The sequence below is a fragment of the Tursiops truncatus genome, chromosome 8 (assembly GCF_011762595.2).
Source record: "Tursiops truncatus isolate mTurTru1 chromosome 8, mTurTru1.mat.Y, whole genome shotgun sequence".
NCBI lineage: Eukaryota > Metazoa > Chordata > Mammalia > Artiodactyla > Delphinidae > Tursiops > Tursiops truncatus.
Window position 1 is genome coordinate 5,295,510 of NC_047041.1, and position 22,070 is coordinate 5,317,579.

At 39.0% G+C, this 22,070-nt stretch overlaps 1 protein-coding gene across 6 annotated transcripts in view; it reads left to right on the forward strand.

Moving 5' to 3' along the window:
• ARHGAP32 (Rho GTPase activating protein 32) overlaps positions 1 to 22,070 on the forward strand; it is a 267,538-nt gene that overhangs the window by 152,927 nt on the left and 92,541 nt on the right. For all 6 annotated transcript variants that reach the window (XM_033861803.2, XM_073807992.1, XM_033861805.2 and 3 more), the window contains one exon: positions 11,135 to 11,221. In XM_033861803.2, coding sequence (XP_033717694.1) covers positions 11,135 to 11,221 — 87 coding nt within the window. The remainder of the gene's footprint in view (positions 1 to 11,134; positions 11,222 to 22,070) is intronic.

Below are 22,070 nucleotides of genomic sequence, written 5' to 3' on the forward strand. Positions count from 1 at the left end.
GATGGCTCTGGGGAGAGAAAAGACTTTCTGTCTCTCTGGAGGGCTCTATTATTTGGGTTCCCATTCAGTCTTCCTTTAACCCTGCTGCTAAAGCTGTTTGTTCAAAAAGTTCTGGCCAATAGAAGTGTGAAAATATTCTTGAAGTATTGTTTCCTGACAAGTGTATATTCTGGAGTGAGCATCTGTAAGATGGGAGATGTGATTCTGCTGTTCTGTCATTTAATCTCATTTCCCATGTATTCTTCATGCTGTGGACCTCTCATTGAGCTGAGGGTGGTTCTGGTGTTTAAAGATGAGCAAACCAGTTCCTTCACCTGGTACTCACCTGAGGAAACGGTGCTCTATTCCGGTTCTGGAAGGAAAAACTGACTGTTAAGTTTATTAAGATGCATGTAGGTCTCTAGCTTTTTCCTAAGAAATTTGAATTGCAGTTTTGTCTCATTGATTTTTGCCCTATGTTCTGAAATTAGAACTTATTTCACTTTACCCACCTAAGATGTAACTCAAATATAGAGTTGTTCTTCCAGTTGGCATCCTCAGCTCAGGTGTTTTGAAGTGGTATTTTCAGTGTTGAATCTTAGGATGTTGATGGTTGGGATGAGCAGACCACATAATATTGTGCAACAGAAATTATTTTTCATGTTTACATATTCTACTACAAGCTATGGTGGGTGAAGAAAACTGTTTACAAACTCCATAGGTATGTCATAGTGAACCCATAATAACTAAAACCGTAATAGCATTATAAAAGGTGAATAAAAAGAAGAGAACTCCTTCTTTGCCCCATTTGCAGTCTGTTGATTAAGCTTTGATGAATGTTTTTCATGTGGGTGGGGTGATGTATTTTTACCCAGCTTTACGCTGATTTCCATTCTCCATGCAGAGAAAGGACTTTTTTGAATATTTGAAGGCTTGCTGAATAGAGTTGTATTTTTAAAGATCCTAACAACACTAATTTCAGATTGGTTTCCATGGTGATAGAAAGTGAATTCAGTATAGGAAAAAAAACTCCAAAAATAAATTTGTAAGGAATCCAGAAGTATGGGACTTGGAAATTCTGTTTTCCATTTCTTATAGGCAAAGGATTGAGATATCATTAAGTTGAAGGAAGTAAAAATAAATCATTATGTTCATGTCATAAGTTTCTATAGGCGAATGTAGCCTAATCTTTCATAGTGGTTTAGAAGATAATTTGGAGAAATGCCATCCTTCAGGGCTCATCTAAGGTATTTGGACTTTGCCTTTAAATTAATTTCTTAGTAGGAACTGACAAAGTATTGAGGGATTTTGAGAAGAAAGTACCATGATCAGTGTGTAGTAGGAAGTGGAAAGAGACCAGTTAGAAGACCACTGTAATCATCTAGTCTGCAGTTGTCTAGACCAGGGGTCCCCAACCTTTTTGGCACCAGGGACGGGTTTCGTGGAAGACAGTTTTTCCACGGACTGGGGCGGGGGGGGGAGTATTTTGGGATGATTCAAGTGCATTACATTTATTGTGCACCTTATTTCTGTTATTATTACATTGTAATATATAATGAAATAATTATGCAGCTCACTATTATGCAGAATCAGTGGGAGCCCTGAGCTTGTTTTCCTGCAACTAGATGGTCCCATCTGGGGGTGATGGGAGACAGTGACACCCGACGTGTGTTGCTTACGCCCAATCTACTCCGTAATCTCACTTTGGTTGCCGTCCCTGCAGAAAACCCTGCTTCACAAAGATGGGATGTTGGAAATGGAAGCAGGCTTTTCAGTGCTTTTGTGGTAATCTCAGGATGTTCCACCGTGACTTTAATCCAGAACGTATGGAGATTTGACGTTGTCTCAAACATACTTTTAAGGCCACCGTCATTTGTGATCTCAAGCGGTTGATCCTCTTCTAGCACGGACAAAGTCAGTTCACCTGGCTTATTCACAAATGGGTTGTGGATCCATTCCTTCCCAGTTCCGGGGTCTTTTGTGGTTGTGAAGTAACACTCAAACTCTTCTGAAAGCTGAGACAGGTGATCATGCACCAGCTGGGAGAAAGAAGGCCCTGGCTCAGTCTCTTTCAAAATCTCTGCTAATGTTTGAAAGATGTCAGAAATCCCACTGTTCACTCATTGCCCCCATAATTCCAGTTTGGCTTTGAATGCAGCCACTTTATCTGCCGTCTTGAACACAGTTGTCGTTCTCCCCTGAAGTGACAGATTGAGTTTGTTGAGCAGATTGAATATGTCACACAAGTAAGCAAGTTTTGCGACCCATTCTCTGTCACTGAAATGTGCTGCCAGTGGTGACTGTTTTTCTAAAAGAAATCTGTGGAGCGGCTCTCCTAACTCAGAAACTCTGGCTAGTGATCTACCTTTAGAAAGCCATCTCACTCTGTGTATAAGAGAAGACGTGTGTGCTCTGTGTCCATCTCCTCACAGAGCTGCGTGAGCAGACGTGAGTTAAGGGCATGTACTTTAATGTGGCTGATAATTTTAATAGCATCCTGCAAAGCGTTGTTAAGTTCAGGTGACATTTTTCGGCTAGCCAGCATTTCTCTATGGATGACACAGTGCGTAGACTCACATTCAGAAGCGACCTCTTTGACCCGAGTAGTGAAACCAGAAAGCCGTCCAGTCACGGCAGCCATTCTGTCTGTGCATATACCGACACAAAATGACCAATTCAGTTTTCCTGATGTGTAATCATTCAAAGACTTGAATAGTGCTGCAGCTGTGGTGTTGGTTGGCAACAAAAGTGCACATAACATATCCTCATGCACATGCTCCTGAAGAATGTATCGCGCAAAAACAAGCATTGTTGCCTTGTTGTCAACATCAGTAGAGTTGTCAACCTGGATTGTGTACCACGGTGACTCATTAATCCTCTCTAACAATTGTGCCTCAGTATCCTCTGCTATTTCATTAATTTGTCTAGTTATGGTGCTAGCCGAAAGAGGAACACGTGCCACCTTTTGAACTGCAGTGTCTCCTAAAAGTTCACAACACATGTCCTTAACAGCAGGCAGGATCAACTCTTCACCAATAGTAAAGGGCTTCTCTTAGCTTTAGCAATGTGGTCAGCCACTAAGAACGATGTTCTCAGGGCAGACACATTTGATGAAATGGTGGCCTTCAATAATTGCTTCTGTTCTTCGTGTTCACGTTTTTTTCTTTTGAAAAACTCCAAAGGCTTGTCTTTTAATGCAGGGTTCTTGGTCTCCACGTGGTGAAGCAGTTTTGAAGGTTTCATGGCTTGGTTGGATAGCCAGTTGCCACATATTATACAAATTGGGCTTGGAGAATGTGAATTACCTGTTGTGATGAACCCGTAATTTAAGTAGGACTCTTGGTATTTTCCTTTAAAAGCAGCTTTCTTTTTGTTGGCACTCTTAGAGTCTTCTGCTGTCTCATCATTGGGTCTTCCCCCCTTTTCAAAGAAGCTCTCCAGTGATGTTTATTTTTTACTCATTTTGGCTAAGGTTAGCTTGTGGGCTTACCAAAACTATGACTGAGAAAACTGCGCAGTATGGGAAAGAGGCGCAGACGGAAGTGGTGAATAAAATAATGGGCGGGCCATGGGTGGACTAAAACAAGTGTCGGATTCTGACTTAAAGCCTGCCACCAGATGCAGCTGTACGATTGAAGTACAGCAACTCACTTGCCACTGTAAAGCCTGCCACCAGATGCAGCTTAATTGTCACTTGCCACTCACTGATAGGGTTTTTAAATAAATAAATAAATAAAATATATATGTACACACACACACACACACACACACACATATATATTTATTTATTTATTTATTTTTGGCTGCATTGGGTCTTCGTTGCTGCGCGTGGGCTTTCTCTAGTTGTGGCGAGCGGGGGCTCCTCTTGGTTGCGGTGCGTGGGCTTCTCATTGCAGTGGCTTCTCTTGTTGTGGAGCATAGGCTCTAGGTGCGCGGGCTTCAGTAGCTGTGGCTTGCGGACTCTAGAGCACAGGCTCAGTAGTTATAGTGCACAGGCTTAGTTGCTCCGAGGCATGTGGGATCTTCCCAGACCAGGGCTTGAAGCCGTGTCCCCTGCATTGGCAGGCAGAGTCTTAACCACTACGCCACCAGGGAAGCCCACTGATAGGGTTCTGATATGAGTCTGCAAGCAATTGATTTATTATGGTCTCTGTGCAGTCAAACCTCTCTGTTAACAATAATCTGTATTTGCAGCCGCTCCCCAGTGCTGGCATTACCACTTCAGCTCCACCTCAGATCATCAGGCATTAGATTCTCATAAGGAGCGTGCAACCTAGATCCCTCGCGTGCGCAGTTCACAGTAGGGTTCGTGCTCCTAAGAGAATCTAATGCCACTGCTGATCTGACAAGAGGTGGAGCTCAGGCAGTAATGCAAGCAATGGGGAGCGGCTGTAAATAGAGATGAAGCTTCACTCGCTCACCTGCCGCTCACTTCCTGCTGTGCGGCCCAGTTCCCAATAGGCCACAGACTGGTACCAGTCCGTGGCCCGGGGCTTGGGGACCCCTGGTGTAGACCAGATGCAGCGAGGCCCAGAACTAGGGAAGTAGCAGTGGAGAACAGGAAGAAAGGAACGGGTGTGAGAGACAAGTTTTGGGAAGACAGGAGAGATTAAGGAATCAAAGGTCTAGGTTAGATCTTAACCCTGGGAATATGAAAAGAAAGGGTGTGTGGAGAGGAGGGGGTGGTAGAGGAATCAAGGGTGATTAGGTTGGTCAATTGGGTGAATAGTTATGTTTATTTACTTTGGGAATTCAAGCGGTAGAAGAGAATATGCAGGGAAAGAGAATGAATTCAGTTTTGAAAATGAGTGCTGTATTCCAGTGAGACAATGTTTGCTTCTTCAGTCATTCATCAAATAATTAGTGATCCCCACTTAAATTCCAGATACTTTTCAAGATGTTGGGGTGGGTATACACCTATCTCATTTTTTTCACTATGTATTATGTTCAAGGAATCTGTCAATGTGTATTACAAAGATTTTTATCCCCATTTGTGACTCATCTTTTCACCTGGTTTATTGTGGCCCTTTGTGATAACTTTAGAAACTTTGATGGACAGTTGCTATTACCTGTTTTTGTGAAGGGGTCTAGAGTTGGGGCTCTCCTATTCCTGCATCTTCCTAATATCCCTCCTCAAATAATCTCATTATGTCTGACTTTTTCTTTTTCCTCTGGGATTCCCATAATGTATTGTTTTGGTCCTCTTTATGGTGTCCTACAGTCTCTTAGGTACTTTTCATTTTCCTTAATTCTTTCTTCTTTCTGTTCTTTGGAGTGTATACTTTCTTTCACTTTTTTTTTTTTTTTGGTTGTGCTGGGTGGCTTGCAGGATCTTAGTTCCCTGACCAGTGATTGAACCTGGGCCCTCAGCAGTGAGAGCGTGGAGTCCTAACCACTGGACCACCAGGGCCCTGGACTGTATACTTTTATTTGCCCTTTCTTTAAGTAAACTGATTCTTCTTCCTGCCTAAATCTGCTGTTGATCTCTTCTAGTGAAATTTTCATTTTAGATAGTGATTTGTCATCCCCCAAGTCTGTATTTGGTTCCTTTTTTTTCTTTCTTTTTATTGATATGCTCCCTTATTCATACATTGTTTTCCTGCTTTCCTTTAGTTCTGTGTAGTTTCTTTGAGCTCTCTGAGTGTATTTTATGTAGTTTGTTTAAAATCTACTAAACTGGAACTTCCCTGGTGGTCCAGTGGTTAGGACTCCTTGCTTCCACTGTAGGGGGCGTGGGTTCCATCCCTGGTCAGGGAACTAAGATCCTACAAGCTGCACTGCACAGCCAAAAAAAAAAAAAAACTACTAGATTTTGTATCCGGACTTCTCAGGGATATTTTCTTTTGTTTTATTTATTTTTTCTTGTGAAGTTTTTTGTGCATATCTTGTGATTTTTTTTTTGTTGTTGCATACTGGACATTTGACTGTTATAATGTGTAACCCTGGGAATCAGATTCCACCCCTTTATACAGGTTTGCTGTCTTTTTTTGTGAAGGCTGCAGTTGTCTGTTTGTGACCTTTCCAGGCTGTTTTTGCAAAGACTGTATTTCTTGTCATAGGTGCTCACTGAACGCTCTCTTCTTTTAGCTTGTGTTCCAGAAGGGTTTTGTCAGGGAATTCCTTGAATGCTGGGAGCTAAAAATAAAACAAACAAAAAGCCACTTCTCCAGTCTTTGCACATTTCCTTTGTGGTGGGGTGCTCATTCAACACTTAACCAAGCTGTTTACAGCTCTGTCTTAGCTAAAGTTTAATTAGAGGTTAAAGCTTAGGGTCTTATTATGCCCTTTGCGTGCATGTGTCTCACCCTGAACATGTTCATGGGTTTCTGCTGTTTTCTAGAGTAGTGAGAAAGTTCGTTCTGAGAGTTTTTGCTTGTTTTCTCATGTTTCTGTGAACGGACTGGAGTTTGGAGCTGCCTACTCCACCATTTTGTTGATAACCATTTGACTATACTGTTTTGCTTTTAATTCCCTCCACCCCATCTCCTTGCTTTAATTTGGAAATTTGCTCTCTCCTTCCCCCCTCTTCTGTTCTACTTAGGAAGATTGATTTTCTTCTATTCTTAATTCTGTTACAGGTATTGACATTTAAAAATTTTACCTCCCTCTTTATTGTTTGGAAGTTACAGCGGGTTTTTCTGTTCTTTTAGTGGCTACCATTAAAAATTTAACTTGAACACCTAATTTTTAGTCTGAAGTTTATCAGTGTCTTTACTTTTTCTCTCAAGCAATACCAGCACTTAGAATGTTTTAAGTGGGATTACTCTTTCTTGTCTTCCATGGTAGTGTTGTTCAGGATTTATAGTTTCATCTCTTTATTTCTTATAATTAATCATTATTTTTGTTATACGTTAAGATTTGTTTAGATGTAATACTTATTTGCTGAATTCTTTGCTCAATATTTCTGCTTTATACCTTAGTTCTTTATCCTGGAATCCTTTTTCATCTTTTTTTTTTTTTTTTTTTTTTTTTTTTTGCGGTACACGGGCCTTTCACTGTTGTGGCTTCTCCCATTGCGGAGCACAGGCCCCAAACGCGCAGGTTCAGCGGCCATGGCTCACGGGCCCAGCCGCTCCACGGCATGTGGGATCTTCCTGGACCAGGGCACGAACCCGTGTCCCCTGCATCGGCAGGTGGACTCTCAACCACTGTGCCACCAGGGAAGCCCCCTTTTTCATCTTTAAGTACATATTTTGGAAGTCTTTTTAGTGAGGATTTGTTGATGGGAGCTAATGAGTTTTGTGTCTTGTTTTTAAAATGTTATTTATTTGCTTACTTATTTATTTATTTTTGGCTGCGTTGGGTCTTCGTTGCTGCGTGCTGGCTTTCTCTAGTTGTAGCGAGTGGGGGCTACTCTTCATCGTGATGTGCAGGCTTCTCATTGTGGTGGCTTCTTTTGTTGTGGAGCACAGGCTTAGTTGCTCCATGGCATGTGGGATCTTCCCGGACCAGGGCTCGAACCCGTATCCCCTGCATTGGCAGGTGGATTCTTAACCACTGCACCACCAGGGAAGTCCAAATTCATTAAGTTTTCATTCATCAGAAAATTCTTTTTTTTTTTCTCTCTTTTCTTGTAGGTTTAGGTATGAATAAAACCTTGGTTAATTTATTTTCTTTTCTCAAAACTATTAAGATAGTCTCAAACTTCTACTGTCTATTACTGTTGAGAATTTAGGTGTTTTATGTTTACTTAATACTTACCCTTTCTGATGTTGTTTATTCCTTCCTGAAGTTCTGGGTTTTTGTCTAGTACTATTTCCCTTCAATCTTAGAAAGTTGTATTAGCTTTTATGTTGCACTGGTCTGTTAGAAACATATTCTCTCAGCTTTTGTCACTTGTAAATTTGTTTATATTTCTTAATTTTCTGAAGTTTATTTTAGTGGGATATAGAATTGACAGTATTTTTCTTCCAGCACTTTAACTCTGTTTCTCTTTTGTCTCCTGGCCTCTCTTATTTCTGGTGAGAATTTAGCTGTCACTTATCTATTTTCCCCTTAATGTTATATGTTTTTCTCTTTGCCTGCTTTAAAGATTCTTGTCTTTATTTTGTTGTTCAAAAGTGTGATTATGATATGCCTAGTAGTGATTTTTTTTTTTTTTTATGCTGTACGCGGGCCTCTCACTGCTGTGGCCTCTCCCGCTGCGGAGCACAGGCTCCGGACACGCAGGCTCAGCGGCCATGGCCCACGGGCCCAGCTGCTCTGCGGCACGTGGGATCCTCCCAAACCGGGGCACGAACCCGTGTACCCTGCATCGGCAGGCGGACCCTCAACCACTGCGCCACCAGGGAAGCCCCCTAGTAGTGATTTTTGAAATTTATCCTATTTGGGGTTCACTGTTTCTTGAATTTGTTAGTTGGTATCTTTTACCTGTTTTAGAAAGTTCTCATCTGTTGTCCCAGCAATACTTCTCTGCCCCATTCCAATCCCATTTCCTTCTAGTACGCCAGTTGTACATATTGCTTGTCTGTTTGGTATTCTTTCAGAGATCTTAACTGTACTGTTATTTATTTATTTATTTTTTGGTCATTCTTTTTTTTCGGTTTTTTTTCATCTTGGATACTTTCTGTTGACCTGTTTTTAAGTTCAGTGATTCTTTCATTTACTATATTCAGTTTGCTGTTAATATCTGACAGCATAGTTTTATTTTTAGCATTTCTTTTGAATATATTTGTAGATCAGTCTCTGCTAGAATTCCCTGTATTCTTATATTCTTACATATTATCTTTTCAGACTAAATTTTAGAATTTCTACCATAATTAATTTACATTCTTTTTATTATTTCAATATCTGGGCCATTTGTGTGTCTGTCCCTTATCCTGTTTCCTCTCTTGACCTTGGATCACAGTTTCTGGCTTCCATGTATGTTTTGTAATTTTTTATGCCGAATTTGTTATATAAGAGACAGTAGAGACTACAGTCAGTAATTTTTGTCTTCAGGAATGGGCTTATCCCTTCTTTTTCCATTCTGTTAGATTGTTGTGGTAGATTTTGTTAGTCATGTTTGATGGGGCCCTGAGTTAAGCTGACCTATGGCTGTTATAGACCTGGCCTTTGGCAACTTTGCTTTAGTTTCTCATTACTTTTAAATATTTTGAGTGTAAGTTCAGGAAGTTTGTTTTTTTCAGCAGGGAGAAGTGAAGATTGGTGAGATCTCTTTGTGCTTTACTGCTAAGCCTCTAGTTTTCTGAACTGAGGGAGAGCAACCCACCTGGTTGTTAGTTCTCTTTGCTCCCCAGCTTTTTGTGCCAACAAGTGCTCTCTTCCGGCTAGCCTTGCCCAGATCCTAGTGTGTAGCTGCCTTATACTCTTACAGCACCCGCAATGCCTCAGTGGGGGTTCTCTCAGCTTTTCTGTGCCACCTCCAGTCACCAGCTGTTAAATGCCCCGAGAGCCGCAGAGGATCTTTCTCAGCTTTCTTGCCTTCTCTCCCGTCTCCACTGCGCTGACTTGTGCTTGGGGAGACTCCACACACTTCATGGGTTCATATCTCTCAGTTCTCCTGCTCTCTCCCCCTGCCCCGCCGTTGGTGTACTGACTGTGTCCACTTGGTGAACACCTGTGGGAGTCAGTTGCTGGGTAGGTGTTGATGGTGCTCCTTGGAATTTTAGTTTGTCACTCCAGTACACATGCAGTCAGTTGGGGTTTGGCTGGTTTCTCCTTACCGTGTCTAAGGCAGGTTCTTTATCCCCTTGCGTCTTTGCCAGGTATCAGAGCACACCCATACGAATCTCTTCTGTCTCAGGAAAGTCTTGTCCCTGTTTGCAACTTAGTTCGTGTAGGTTTCTCTTCACTTTTTAAAAAACTCATTTTGTAGTTAATCTGGCTTATTTTTGGCTAGTGTGAGAATGATCATTATCCTCTGAACTTCTCCTACTTAATACCAGGAGGTTTTTTTTTCTTTTCTTTTCTTTTTTAATACTTCCAGTGATACTGCTTTCAAAAAATAGAGACTATATTCTCATCAACTTTATATTTCTTATAACATTAACTATAATGATAGGTAATGTTTATTAAGTACTTACTGAGTGCCAGGCACCTTGGTAAACACTTTAAATGCATTATCTCATTTAACGAACTCGGGAATAGGTGTTATTATATCATTCCCATTTTCCAGATGAGAGATTAAGTAGGTAGGTCAACATTATATAACCAGTTAGTGGCACTTTTGAACTCAGGGTTGTCTGTATCTGGAGCTGAGTTTGCAGATTCACATCCCTAGATGGGAAGGATATGTAAATAAATGAGTGAAGTGAGTAGGGTGTAAAAAAATAACAAAGCAAGTAGCATGATGAATGACAGTTAACATTCAACCTAGATATTGACTAAAAAATAAAGAGTAATCACTTCTGTGACAAAGTCTCTGGGAGAATACTTGCCTCATTCAGAGGCGGGTGGTCACTTAGCTCCAGCCACTTGTTGACCATGTGAGAATATGGGTCTAGTAGTTCAGATTTTCAGATTTTTCAATAGAAGTCAGAAATCTGTATTTTTCATATGAGACCGCTTAGTTTCTAAATGTTAGCTGCTGGTTCAAATAAAAATAAAATAAAATCCAGTGTTCAGACCTGCATGGTGAGTCTGAAATAAAATGTGTCTGCAGGCCCAACCTGTTCTCTGGCAGCCAGCGTGCAGTCTCTGTAATAGAGCTTGAGCTCTTTTAGACCACTGGTCACGCTGTCTCTCAGGGCCCGCCTGAATGCCTTCCTTTCACATTTGTGCTGTACCTCAGGGATGTGAAGGCCTGCTTTGGAATGAATGTACTATTTTATTTACTGCTGTTATACCGTTCTGCTAGTGTAGATATAAGCTACAAAGAAAAATTTTAGAAATGTATTTTTAATTTATTATTTATTTTTTTAATTTTTATTTTTTATTGGAGTATAGTTGATTAACAATGTTGTGTTAGCTTCAGGTGTACAGCAGAGTGATTCAGTTATACATTTACATGTATCTATTCTTTTGCAAGTAGAAACATATTTTTTAAAAATCCTGAAATCTTCATCTTATCTGCTTTAAGCAATAGAGTTCTGTTATAAGGCATACCTTACATTAAGTTGATGGGGAGGGACAGGTATTATTGAATGCTTATTTTATTTTGTTCATTAATCATGACTTTCTCTTCCTCTCTTTTGCCCTTTCTTCTTTGACATAGCTTTCACTTTCAGAAGAACAGAATGAAGTAACAAAAAATGGCTGTGAATCTAAAGAGCTGGTCTACCTCGTGCACATTGCTTGTCAGGTAATTTTGTGGATGTGTTCTCCATTTCACATAAAATTTAATGAGAATTAAATATGAATGAATAACATTGAATAAATGAATGAATAAATATGAACAAATAACATTGACTGCGGTAACACAAATGTTTTATTTTATTCTTTCTCCCATTCATATTGGCATTTCTGCATATACTCAGAGTTGAAACAATCAATTTAATAGAGTCAATTTAATAGATATTTAATTTACAAACGTAAGTAAAAATTCTTCCTGTAAGAGTAAAGGAAATAGAACTTCCCTGGTGGCGCAGTGGTTAAAAATCCACCTGCCAATTCAGGGGACACAGGTTTGAGCTCTGGTCCAGGAAGATCCCACATGCCGTGCAGCAACTAAGTCCATGCACCACAACTACTGAGCCTGTGCTCTAGAGCCCGTGAGCCACAGCTACTGAAGCTCACGCACCTAAATCCTGTGCCCTGCAATGAGAAGCACGCACACCTCAACGAAAGAGTAGCACCCACTCGCCGCAACTAGGGAAAACCTGCGTGCACCAACGAAGACCCAACGCGGCCAAATAAATAAATAAAATCCTTTAAAAAAAAAAAAGAGTAAAGGAAATATATTGTTTATTGATGATGAGGTTAAATTAGTCAGCTACTGGTCACATATTACAATAAAAGAACAGACTAAGTAGTGTCTGCATCAGATGCACACTTTTCTAACCAAGATGGTAAGTTCCACTGTGGTGTAACAATGTGTGTACGTTTCAGAAGTGTGCTATTTCTTAAGTCTTAGTATTAGAACTTTTTTGAGGGTAATTACCATGACTTGCTCTTAATGAGATTTAAAATATGTCATTTGTAGCATTGATTATTTCCTCCATCAAGTAAGCAGTTAGTTCCCTTATTTATTCTTTGTTCATTGAGCCTTCTTGCCTACCTTTGAACTAGTCATTGTAAAGCAAGTGTTTTCTAGGAAAGCTTTCTTATGTACAAAGTTTTTAGTTTTCTTTGAGAGAGTAAGATAGGGGAGTTTATGGGTTTTTTTTCCTAAAAAGTACTATTCATGTACCTGAAATTAAAAATTAAATAGTCTGGAAAAGTCTAATGGCTATTTCATATGGGAAATACTTAAGTTCTTAGTCTTGGTGTGACTTTAAGGGCAAACCTTTTATAATTAAGTGCTTTTATTTGTAGGTGAGAGAATATGAGATTGGAAATTGAACTTAGTTTGTATATATATGTTCAAAGTTACATATCATTTATACATGTTTTACTGTATGTCATCTTGGTTCCTTTGAGGAAGTGGGCAGCTCTGAATCACTGTTTCATGTCATATTTCATAAAAATGCTTCTACTTGGTGAGTTAATTTTTAAGTGAAAATATCAAATGCTTTCATGATGAACCATTGCTAGTACAGGAATATAGAACATTTTTTCTTTATCTAGAGTGCCTGATTGGCATGTGAGTCATGAACTTATTATTCCATCTAAAACCTACACCTTCTAGCATCTTCTCTTCTTACCAGTGATTTACATTTGTTCTGACAATGCAAATATTTTTATTCTCAGAAGCAAAACATAATGTCAAAAATACCTATGCTGTTCTTAAAAAATGACCTTCAAAAGGTAAGCATGGTATTTTGGTACCATACATTAAAATGTATAATCGTTACTTGATTATGCCTCCATGAATTAGTGACCTAGATAATTAAGGCTATTTCCTGGTTGTAAATATCTTGTCAAGCTGCTTAAAAAATTTCAGACTACTTGTTATACTATTTACCACATGAAAGTAGTAATTTACTGCATTGTCATAATGCTGTCACGTTTCTCCTCTGCCTCACACCGTAAGTAATCGTTGATATGTTCTCATGGCTTACCTTCTGTATTCTTGCCATATATGTCAGCCATAAACCACATTAAACTAGAATCATTTTTTTTTTATAACCAAGAGAGACTCACAATCAAACCTTCTAATTTTGCAAATGAGAAAGTTGAGGCCCAAATTATGGAAGTTGCTTTCCTAAGCTATATGAAATCTTAGCAGGAGCTACTGAGGACTTCAGTTTCCTGATTGCCAGCTTTTCTTGCATCACCTTGGAATTTGCAATCTACAACAGATTTTGGAGATTGCTTAATCTTCAGATGAGATACGATCACCCTTACGCCCTGTAATCTATTCGTTATAGAAGCTAATTTCATATTTCATATCTTTGCTAATTTCTAATTTTTAATAATGTGCACTTGAAATTTTGTTTATTTAACCAAAATTCTTGGTCCTTCATTTGAACCCACTTTCTTTGCTTTATCTTTTATCTTAGAAAGTGTCCAGTTAAACAGCTGTGATCTTTTTCCTTTCTGTAGGTTAAGTGATACGATTTCTTTAGGTATTACCTTTGAATCTTGTAATGGTGTCTTTGTCTCTGCCTTTTACAGTTTTAATTTCTTTTTAAATTGTGAACCCAGAAATGTAAGCCATATCTTCCATACTACATAGATCCAAATTCAGTAGGCATTTTTTGATCACTTATATGTCTAGTACACAAGTGTTATGGCATGCAGCATATCATTTAATTCTTAAAACCTCTGTGAGGCAAATAGTCTGATTTAAAAACATCAGTTTTTAAGTGTTATGTTTTTTATAGATTTATTTACTTACTCATTTATTTATTTATTTATGGATGCGTTGGGTCTTCATTGCTGCCTGTGGGCTTTCTCTAGTTGTGGCGAGGGGGGTTGTACTGTTTGTTGCGGTGTGCAGGCTTCTCATTGCGGTGGCTTCTCTTGTTGTGGAGCATAGGCTCTAGGCGCACGTGCTTCAGTAATTGTGGCATGTGGGCTCAGTAGTTGTGACTCACGGGCTCTAGAGCACAGGCTCAGTAGTTGTGGTGCACGGGCTTACTTGCTCCGTGGCAGGTAGGATCTTCCCAGACCAGGGCTAGAACCCGCCTCCCCTGCATTGGCAGGCAGATTCTTAACAACCGCACCACCAGGGAAGCTCCTAAGTGTTAATTTTAAAATGACTAATTTAAACCTAGCTGTTGCAAGAATTTATTTTAACATGTGCCCTAATGAAAATTTGTTTCTGATCTTTCCCCCTCTGAGTATAGTATTGTTGGTTTAAGAATAATGGTTGCTTAATGAAATAGTTAGTTATTGTTCCACAGTAAGCTTTAGAGAAGTTGAAATGAATGGTTCTTATTGAAGTTGGATTGTATGAACTACCTTTGTATTTACCAGAATTCATCAATGTATAATAGTTTATTTTTTCTGAAGATCAAGTTTTGCATAAATATTTACAGTAGAAGGAAATGGACTGTCAGTCAGGAGGCCTAAATTTGTCCCAACTGTGCCATGACTAACCAGCTGTGTGGCTGACAGGGTCTTAGTGCTCTGGCCGGGTGTCAGACCTGAGCTTCTGAGGTGGGAGAGCCAAGTTCAGGACACTGGTCCACCAGAGACCTCTGGGCCCCACGTAATATCAAACGGTGAAAGCTCTCCCAGAGATCTCCATTTCAATGCTAAGACCCAGCCCCACTCAATGACCAGCAGTCTACAGTGCTGGACATCCTATGTCAAACAACTAGCAAGACAGGAACACAAGCCCACCATTAGCAGAGAGGCAGCCTAAAATCATAAGAAGTTCACAGACACCCCAAAACACACTACTGGATGTGGTCCTGCCCACCAGAAAGACAAAATCCAGCCTCATCCACCAGAACACAGGCACTAGTCCCCTCCACCAGAAAGCCTACACAACCCACTGAACCAACCTTACCCACTGGGAGCAGACACCAAAAACAACGGGAACTACCGACCTGCAGCCTGCGAAAAGGAAACACCAAACACAGTAAGTTAAGCAAAATGAGAGACAGAAATACACAGCAGATGAAGGAGCAAGGTAAAAACCCACCAGCCCAAACAAATGAAGAGGAAATAGGCAGTCTACCTGAAAAAGAATTCAGAGTAAAGATAGTAAAGATGATCCAAAATCTTGTAATTAGAATGGAGAAAATACGAGAAACGTTTAACAAGGACCTAGAAGAACTAAAGAGCAAACAAACGATGATGAACAACACAATAAATGAAATTAAAAATTCTCTAGAAGAAATCAATAGCACAATAACTGAGGCAGAAGAACGGATAAGTGGCCTGGAAGTTAAAATAGTGGAAATAACTACCACAGGGCAGAATAAAGAAAGAAGAATGAAAAGAATTGAGAACAGTCTCAGAGACCTCTGGAACAACATTAAATGCACCAACATTTTAATATATAGGTATCCCAGAAGAAGAAGAGACAAAAAAAGTAACTGAGAAAACATTTGAAGAGATTATAGTTGAAAACTTCCCTAGTATGGGAAAAGAAATAGTCAAGCAAGTCCAGGAAGCACAGAGAGTCCCGATAAATCCAAGGAGAAACGCACCAGGACATATTAATCAAACTCTCAAAAATTAAATACAAATAAAAAAATATTAAAAGCAGCAAGGGAAAAGCAACAAATAACATACAAGGGAATCCCCATAAGGTTAACAGCTGATCTTTCAGCTGAAACTCTGCAAGCCAGAAGGGAGTGGCAGGACATATTTAAAGTGATGAAAGGGAAAAACCTACAACCAAGATTACTCTACCCAGCAAGGATCTCATTGAGATTCAACAGAGAAATTAAAACCTTTAAAGACAAGCAAAAGCTAAGAGAATTCAGCACCACCAAACCAGCATTACAACAAATGCTAAGTAAAGGAACTTCTCTAGGCAGGAAACACAAGAGAAGGAAAACACCTACAATAACAAACCCAAAGCAATTAAGAAAATGGTAAAAGGAACATACATATCGATAATTACCTTAAATGTAAATGGATTAAATGCTCCAATCAAAAGACACAGACTGGCTGAATGGATACAAAACAAGACCCGTATATATGCTGTCTACAGGAGACCCACTTCAGACCTAGGGACACATACAGACTGAAAGTGAAGAGATGGAAAAAGATATTCCATGCAAATGGAAATCAAAAGAAAGCTGGAGTAGCAATTCTCATATCAGACAAAAGAGACTCTAAAATAAAGACGATTACAAGAGACAAAGAAGGAGACTACATAATGCTCAAGGGACCAATCCAAGAAGAAGATATAACAATTGTAAATAATAATGCACCCAACACAGGAGGACTTCAATGCATAAGGCAAATGCTAACAGCCATAAAAGGGGAAATCAACAGTAACACAATCATAGTAGGGGACTCTACCACCCCACTTTCACCAACAGACAGATCATCCAAAATGAAAATAAATAAGGAAACACAAGCTTTAAATGACACATTAAACAATATGGACTTAATTGATATTTATAGGGCATTCCATCCAAAAGCAGCACAAACACTTTCTTTTCAAGTGCTCATGGAACATTCTCCAGGATAGATCATGTCTTGCGTCACAAATCAAGCCTGTGTATATTTAAGAAAATTGAAATTCTATTTTTTTCCTACACAACGCTATGAAACTAGATATCGATTACAGGAAAAAACTTGCAAAAACAGAAACATGAAGGCTAAAGAATACACTACTAGATAACCAAGAGATCACTGAAGAAATCAAAGAGGAAATCAAAAAATACCTAGAAACAAATGACAATAAAAACACAACATGGGATGCAGCAAAAGCAATTCTAAGGGGGAAGTTTATAGCAATACAATCCTACCTCAAGAAACAAGAAGCATCTCAAATAAACAACCTAACCTTACACCTAAAGCAGATAGAGAAAGAAGAACAAAAAGAACCAAAAGTTAGCAGAAGGAAACAAATCATAAAAATCAGATCGGAAATAAATGAAAAAGAAATGAAGGACACAGTAGCAAAGATCAGTAAAACTAAACGCTGGTTCTTTGAGAAGATAAACAAAATTGGTAAACCATTAGCCAGACTCATCAAGAAAAAAAGGGAGAAGACTCAAATCAACAGAATTAGAGTGAAAAAGGAGAAGTAACAACTGACACTGCAGAAATACAAAGGATCATGAGAGATTCCTACAAGCAACCTTATGCCAATAATATGGACAACCTGGAAGAAATGGACAAATTCTTAGAAAAGCACAACCTTCTGAGACAGAACCGGGAAGAAGTAGAAAATATAAACAGACCATTCACAAGCACTGAAATTGAAACTGTGATTTAAAAATCTTCTAACAAACAAAAGCCCAGGACCAGATGACTTCACAGGCGAATTCTACAGACATTTAGAGAAGAGCTAACACCTGTCTTTCTCAAACTCTTCCAATATACAGCAGAGGGAGGAACATTCCCAAACTCATTCTATGAGGCCACCATCACCCTGATAACAAAACCAGACAAGGATGTCACAAACAAAGAAAACTACAGGCCAATATCACTGATGAACATAGATGTAAAAATCCTCAACAAAATACTAGCAAACAGAATCCAGCAGCACATTAAAAGAATCATACCCCACGATCAAGTGGGGTTTATCCCAGGAATGCAAGCATTCTTCAGTATGTGCAAATCAATCAGTGTGATGCACCTTATTAACAAATTGAAGGAGAAAAACCATGTGATCTTCTCAGTAGATGCAGAAAAAGCGTTTGACAAAATTCAACACCCAGTTATGATAAAAACCCTCCAGAAAGTAGGCATAGAGGGAACTTTCCTCAACATAATAAAGGCCATATATGACAAACAGCCAACATCGTTCTCAGTGGTGAAAAACTGAAACCACTTCCACTATTATCAGAACAAGGTAAGGTTGCCCACTCTCACCACTATTATTCAACATAGTTTTGGAAGTTATAGCCACAGCAATCAGAGAATAAAAAGAAACAAAAGGAATCCAAATAGGAAAAGAAGAAGTAAAGCTGTCACTGTTTGCAGATGACATGATACTATACTTAGAGACTCTTAAAGAGGCTACCAGAACACTACTAGAGCTAATCAATGAATTCGGTAAAGTAGCAGGATACAAAATTAATGCACAGAAATGTCTAGCACTCCTATACACTAATGATGAAAAATCTGAAAGAGAAATTTAGGAAACACTCCTGTGTGCCACTGCAACAAAAAGAACAAAATACCTAGGAATAAACCTACCTAAGGAGACAAAAGACCTGTATGCAGAAAATTATAAGACACTTATGAAAGAAATTAAAGATGATACAAATAGATGGAGAGATATACCATCTTCTTGGATTAGAAGAATCAACATTGTGAAAGTGACTATACTACCCAGAGCAATCTACAGATTCAGTGCAATCCCTGTCAAATTACCACTGGCATTTTTCACAGAACTAGAACAAAAAAATTCCACAATTTGTATGGAAACACAAAGGCCCCGAATAGCCAAAGCAATATTGAGAAAGGAAAATGGAGCTGGAGGAATCAGGCTCCCTGTCTTCAGACTATACTACAAACCTACAGTAATCAAGACAGTATGGTACTGGCACAACAGAAATATAGATCAATGGAAGAAGATAGAAAGGCCAGAGATAAACCCATGCACATATGGTCACCTTATCTTTGATAAAGGAGGCAAGAAAATGCAATGGAGAAAAGACAGCCTCTTCAGTAAGTGGTGTTGGGAAAACTGGACAGCTACATGTAAAAGAATGAAATTAGAGCACTCCCTAGCACCATACACCAAAATAGACTCAAAATGGATTAAAGACCTAGATGTAAGGCCAGACACTATAAAATTCTTAGAGGAAAACACAGGCAGAACACACTATGACATAAATCACAGCAAGATCCTTTTTGACCCACCTCCTAGAGAAATGGAAATAAGAAGAAAAATAAACAAATGGGACCCAATGAAACTTAAAAGCTTTTGCACAGCAAAGGAAACCATAAACAAGACAAAAAGACAACCCTCAGACTGGGAGGAAATATTTGTAAACGAAGGAACTGACAAAGGATTAATCTCCAAAATTTACAAGCAGCTCATGCAGCTCAATAACAAAAAAACAAACAACCCAATCCAAAAAGGGGCAGAAGACCTAAATAGACATTTCTCCAAAGAAGATATACAGACTGCCAACAAACACATGAAAGGATGCTCAACATCACTAATCATTAGAGAAATGCAAATCAAAACTACACTGAGGTATCACCTGACACCAGTCAGAATGGCCATCATCAAAAAATCTACAAACAATAAATGCTGGGGAGGGTGTGGAGAAAAGGGAACCCTGTTGCACTGTTGGTGGGAATGTAAATTGATACAGCCACTATGGAGAACAGTATGGAGGTTTCTTAAAAACTAAAAATAGAACTACCATACGACCCAGTAATCCCACTACTGGGCATATACCCTGAGAAAACCATAATTCAAAAAGAGTCATGTGGGCTTCCCTGGTGGCACAGTGGTTGAGAATATGCCTGCCAATACAGAGGACACGGGTTCGAGCCCTGGTCTGGGAAGATCCCACATGCCGTGGAGCAACTGGGCCCGTGAGCCACAGCTACTGAGTCTGCGCGTCTGGAGCCTGTGCTCCGCAACAAGAGAGGCTGCGACAGTGAGAGGCTCGCACACCGCAATGAAGAGTGGCCCCCGCTTGCCACAACTAGAGAAAGCCCTCGCACAGAAACGAAGACCCAACACAGCCATAAATAAATACATAAATAATTCAAAAAAAAAAAAGAGTCATGTACCACAATGTTCATTGCAGCTATATTTACAACAGCTAAGACATGGAATCAACCTAAGTTTCCATCGACAGATGAATGGATTTAGAAGATGTGGCACATATATATGATGGAATACTGCTCAGCCATAAAAAGAAACAAAATTGAGTTATTTGTAGTGAGGTGGATGGACCTAATGACTGTCATACAGAGTGAAGTAAGTCAGAAAGAGAAAACCAAATACTGCATGCTAACACATATATATGGAATCTTAAAAAAAAAAAAAGGTTCTGAAGAACCTAGGGGAAGAACAGGAATAAAGATGCAGATGTAGAGAATGGATTTGTGGACACAGGGACAGGGAAGGGTAAGCCAGGATGAAGTGAGAGAGTGGCATGGACACATATACACTACCAAATGTAAAGTAGATAGCTAGTGGGAAGCAGCTGCATAGCACAGGGAGATCAGCTCAGTGCTTTGTGTCCATCTGAGGGGTGGGATAGGGAGGGTGGGAGGGAGATGCAAGAGGGAGGAGATATGGCGATATATGTATATGTATAGCTGATTCACTTTGTCCTACAGTATAAACTAACACACCATTGTAAAGCAATTATACTCCAATAAAGATGTTAAAAAAATATTTACAGTCATGTGAAAGCTTCTTTATGTCCCCGTTGATGGAGTAAACAGTTGGTTTTAGGGGAATGCTCTTCTGTCTCAAAATATCTCTTGTTCTCTGATGCTTTAAATTCCACCATCAGAAATGCATTCCTCGGTATTAAATAACTCCTCCACTTGGTTGCTTTAGAATATGTTGTTACTAAGGGTGTGGAGTTAATTATTAACGTTTGAAGAGCATCTGTGTATGAACACAATGTATTGAATATAAGCAGATCGCAAACATTCTTATTTAAACCTAAAAACTTTTCTCTGAAATATATGTGTTACTATTCCCATTATGTAGAAGAATAAACTGCTGTTCGTCGGTGTTCAGTAACTTGTGTAAAGTCCCCTATTTGGGATAAGGCCAGGCTGAGATTTAAATCAGGTCTTTCTTTTCACTGAACTTCATCATACATACAGTTAATTCAAAGTACTAATTCTCTTGCAAGATAAACTTTCTCATGGTAAAAGAGTCTTCAGAGGACATGGGTGAAGACTGTTCTTCTCAGAAAGGACCGCAAGTATGTGTAGATTTTGTCTAACTTTTTCCACCTCTATTATTACCAAGCTGTATCTCAATCACTGTATCTTGTTAGGCCATTGTTGATACATCTGCATTTGCACCCTGTACTTGATTATAACCCTTCAACTGCCAGAATGAGGTAAAATGTAAATTTAAACATGTTACGCTAATGGTTAAAACTCTTCAGTAGATTTCCATTGAATTCAAAACTAAACCCAAACTGCTACCAAGGCCTGTGTGGGCCGTGCAGGATCTGGACCTTGCCTACTTTTTCTAAGCATCATGGGACAATCTTCTCACTCCTACTCTTTGGTCTCACTAGCTTTCAGTCAGTTCCTAAAAGACCCTGGGTTTTTTCCTGAAACAAGGCATTGACCTTTTGGTCAGCTCATCACTCCATTCACACATACAGTTGCTGTGTCTGGTGTCTGCTCAGTTCTCAGGAGGCAGGTTAGATATCACTTCTTTATAGCACAAAAGTATCATTATTTTATTTATGTATTTATTAACTTAAAAAGTATTTTTTTCCTCACTAGAAATAAATTCTAAGAAGTCAGAGGTTTGATGGTACTTTCTCTGTTGTATCTCTAATGCTTGCTCCAGGGCTTGGTACTATGTAGGTGCTCAGTAAATATCTGGTGAATGAATGAAAGAAAGAAGAACAAAATTTTGTCTTAGAAATTTGATCCTATATACACTGGTATTTTTCTTTTTCTCTCATTCTTCTTTATGAGCCTTGTTAAGAATTGTTGATTTTTGTTATCCTTGGAGAGCAATACTTACTTGATAGTAATAATTATTAAGGTTATAAATTAGCTGCAAATTAAAATTTAGACAGATGCAGATAGTTAATTTTTTGTTCTGTTCTTCATAAAATAATTGAACTTCTAAAATTCTCTGATCATTTACTTTATTCAGCCCATTTGGAAATTCCATGATTAAGGTTGTTTTTTTACATATGAAATTTAAAGTTTTTCTTCCACGTCTACTGAAAAGATAGGTATTTTACTATTTTTAGAATTTTACTGAGTGACTTTAAAACAGTTTGAGAGAATTT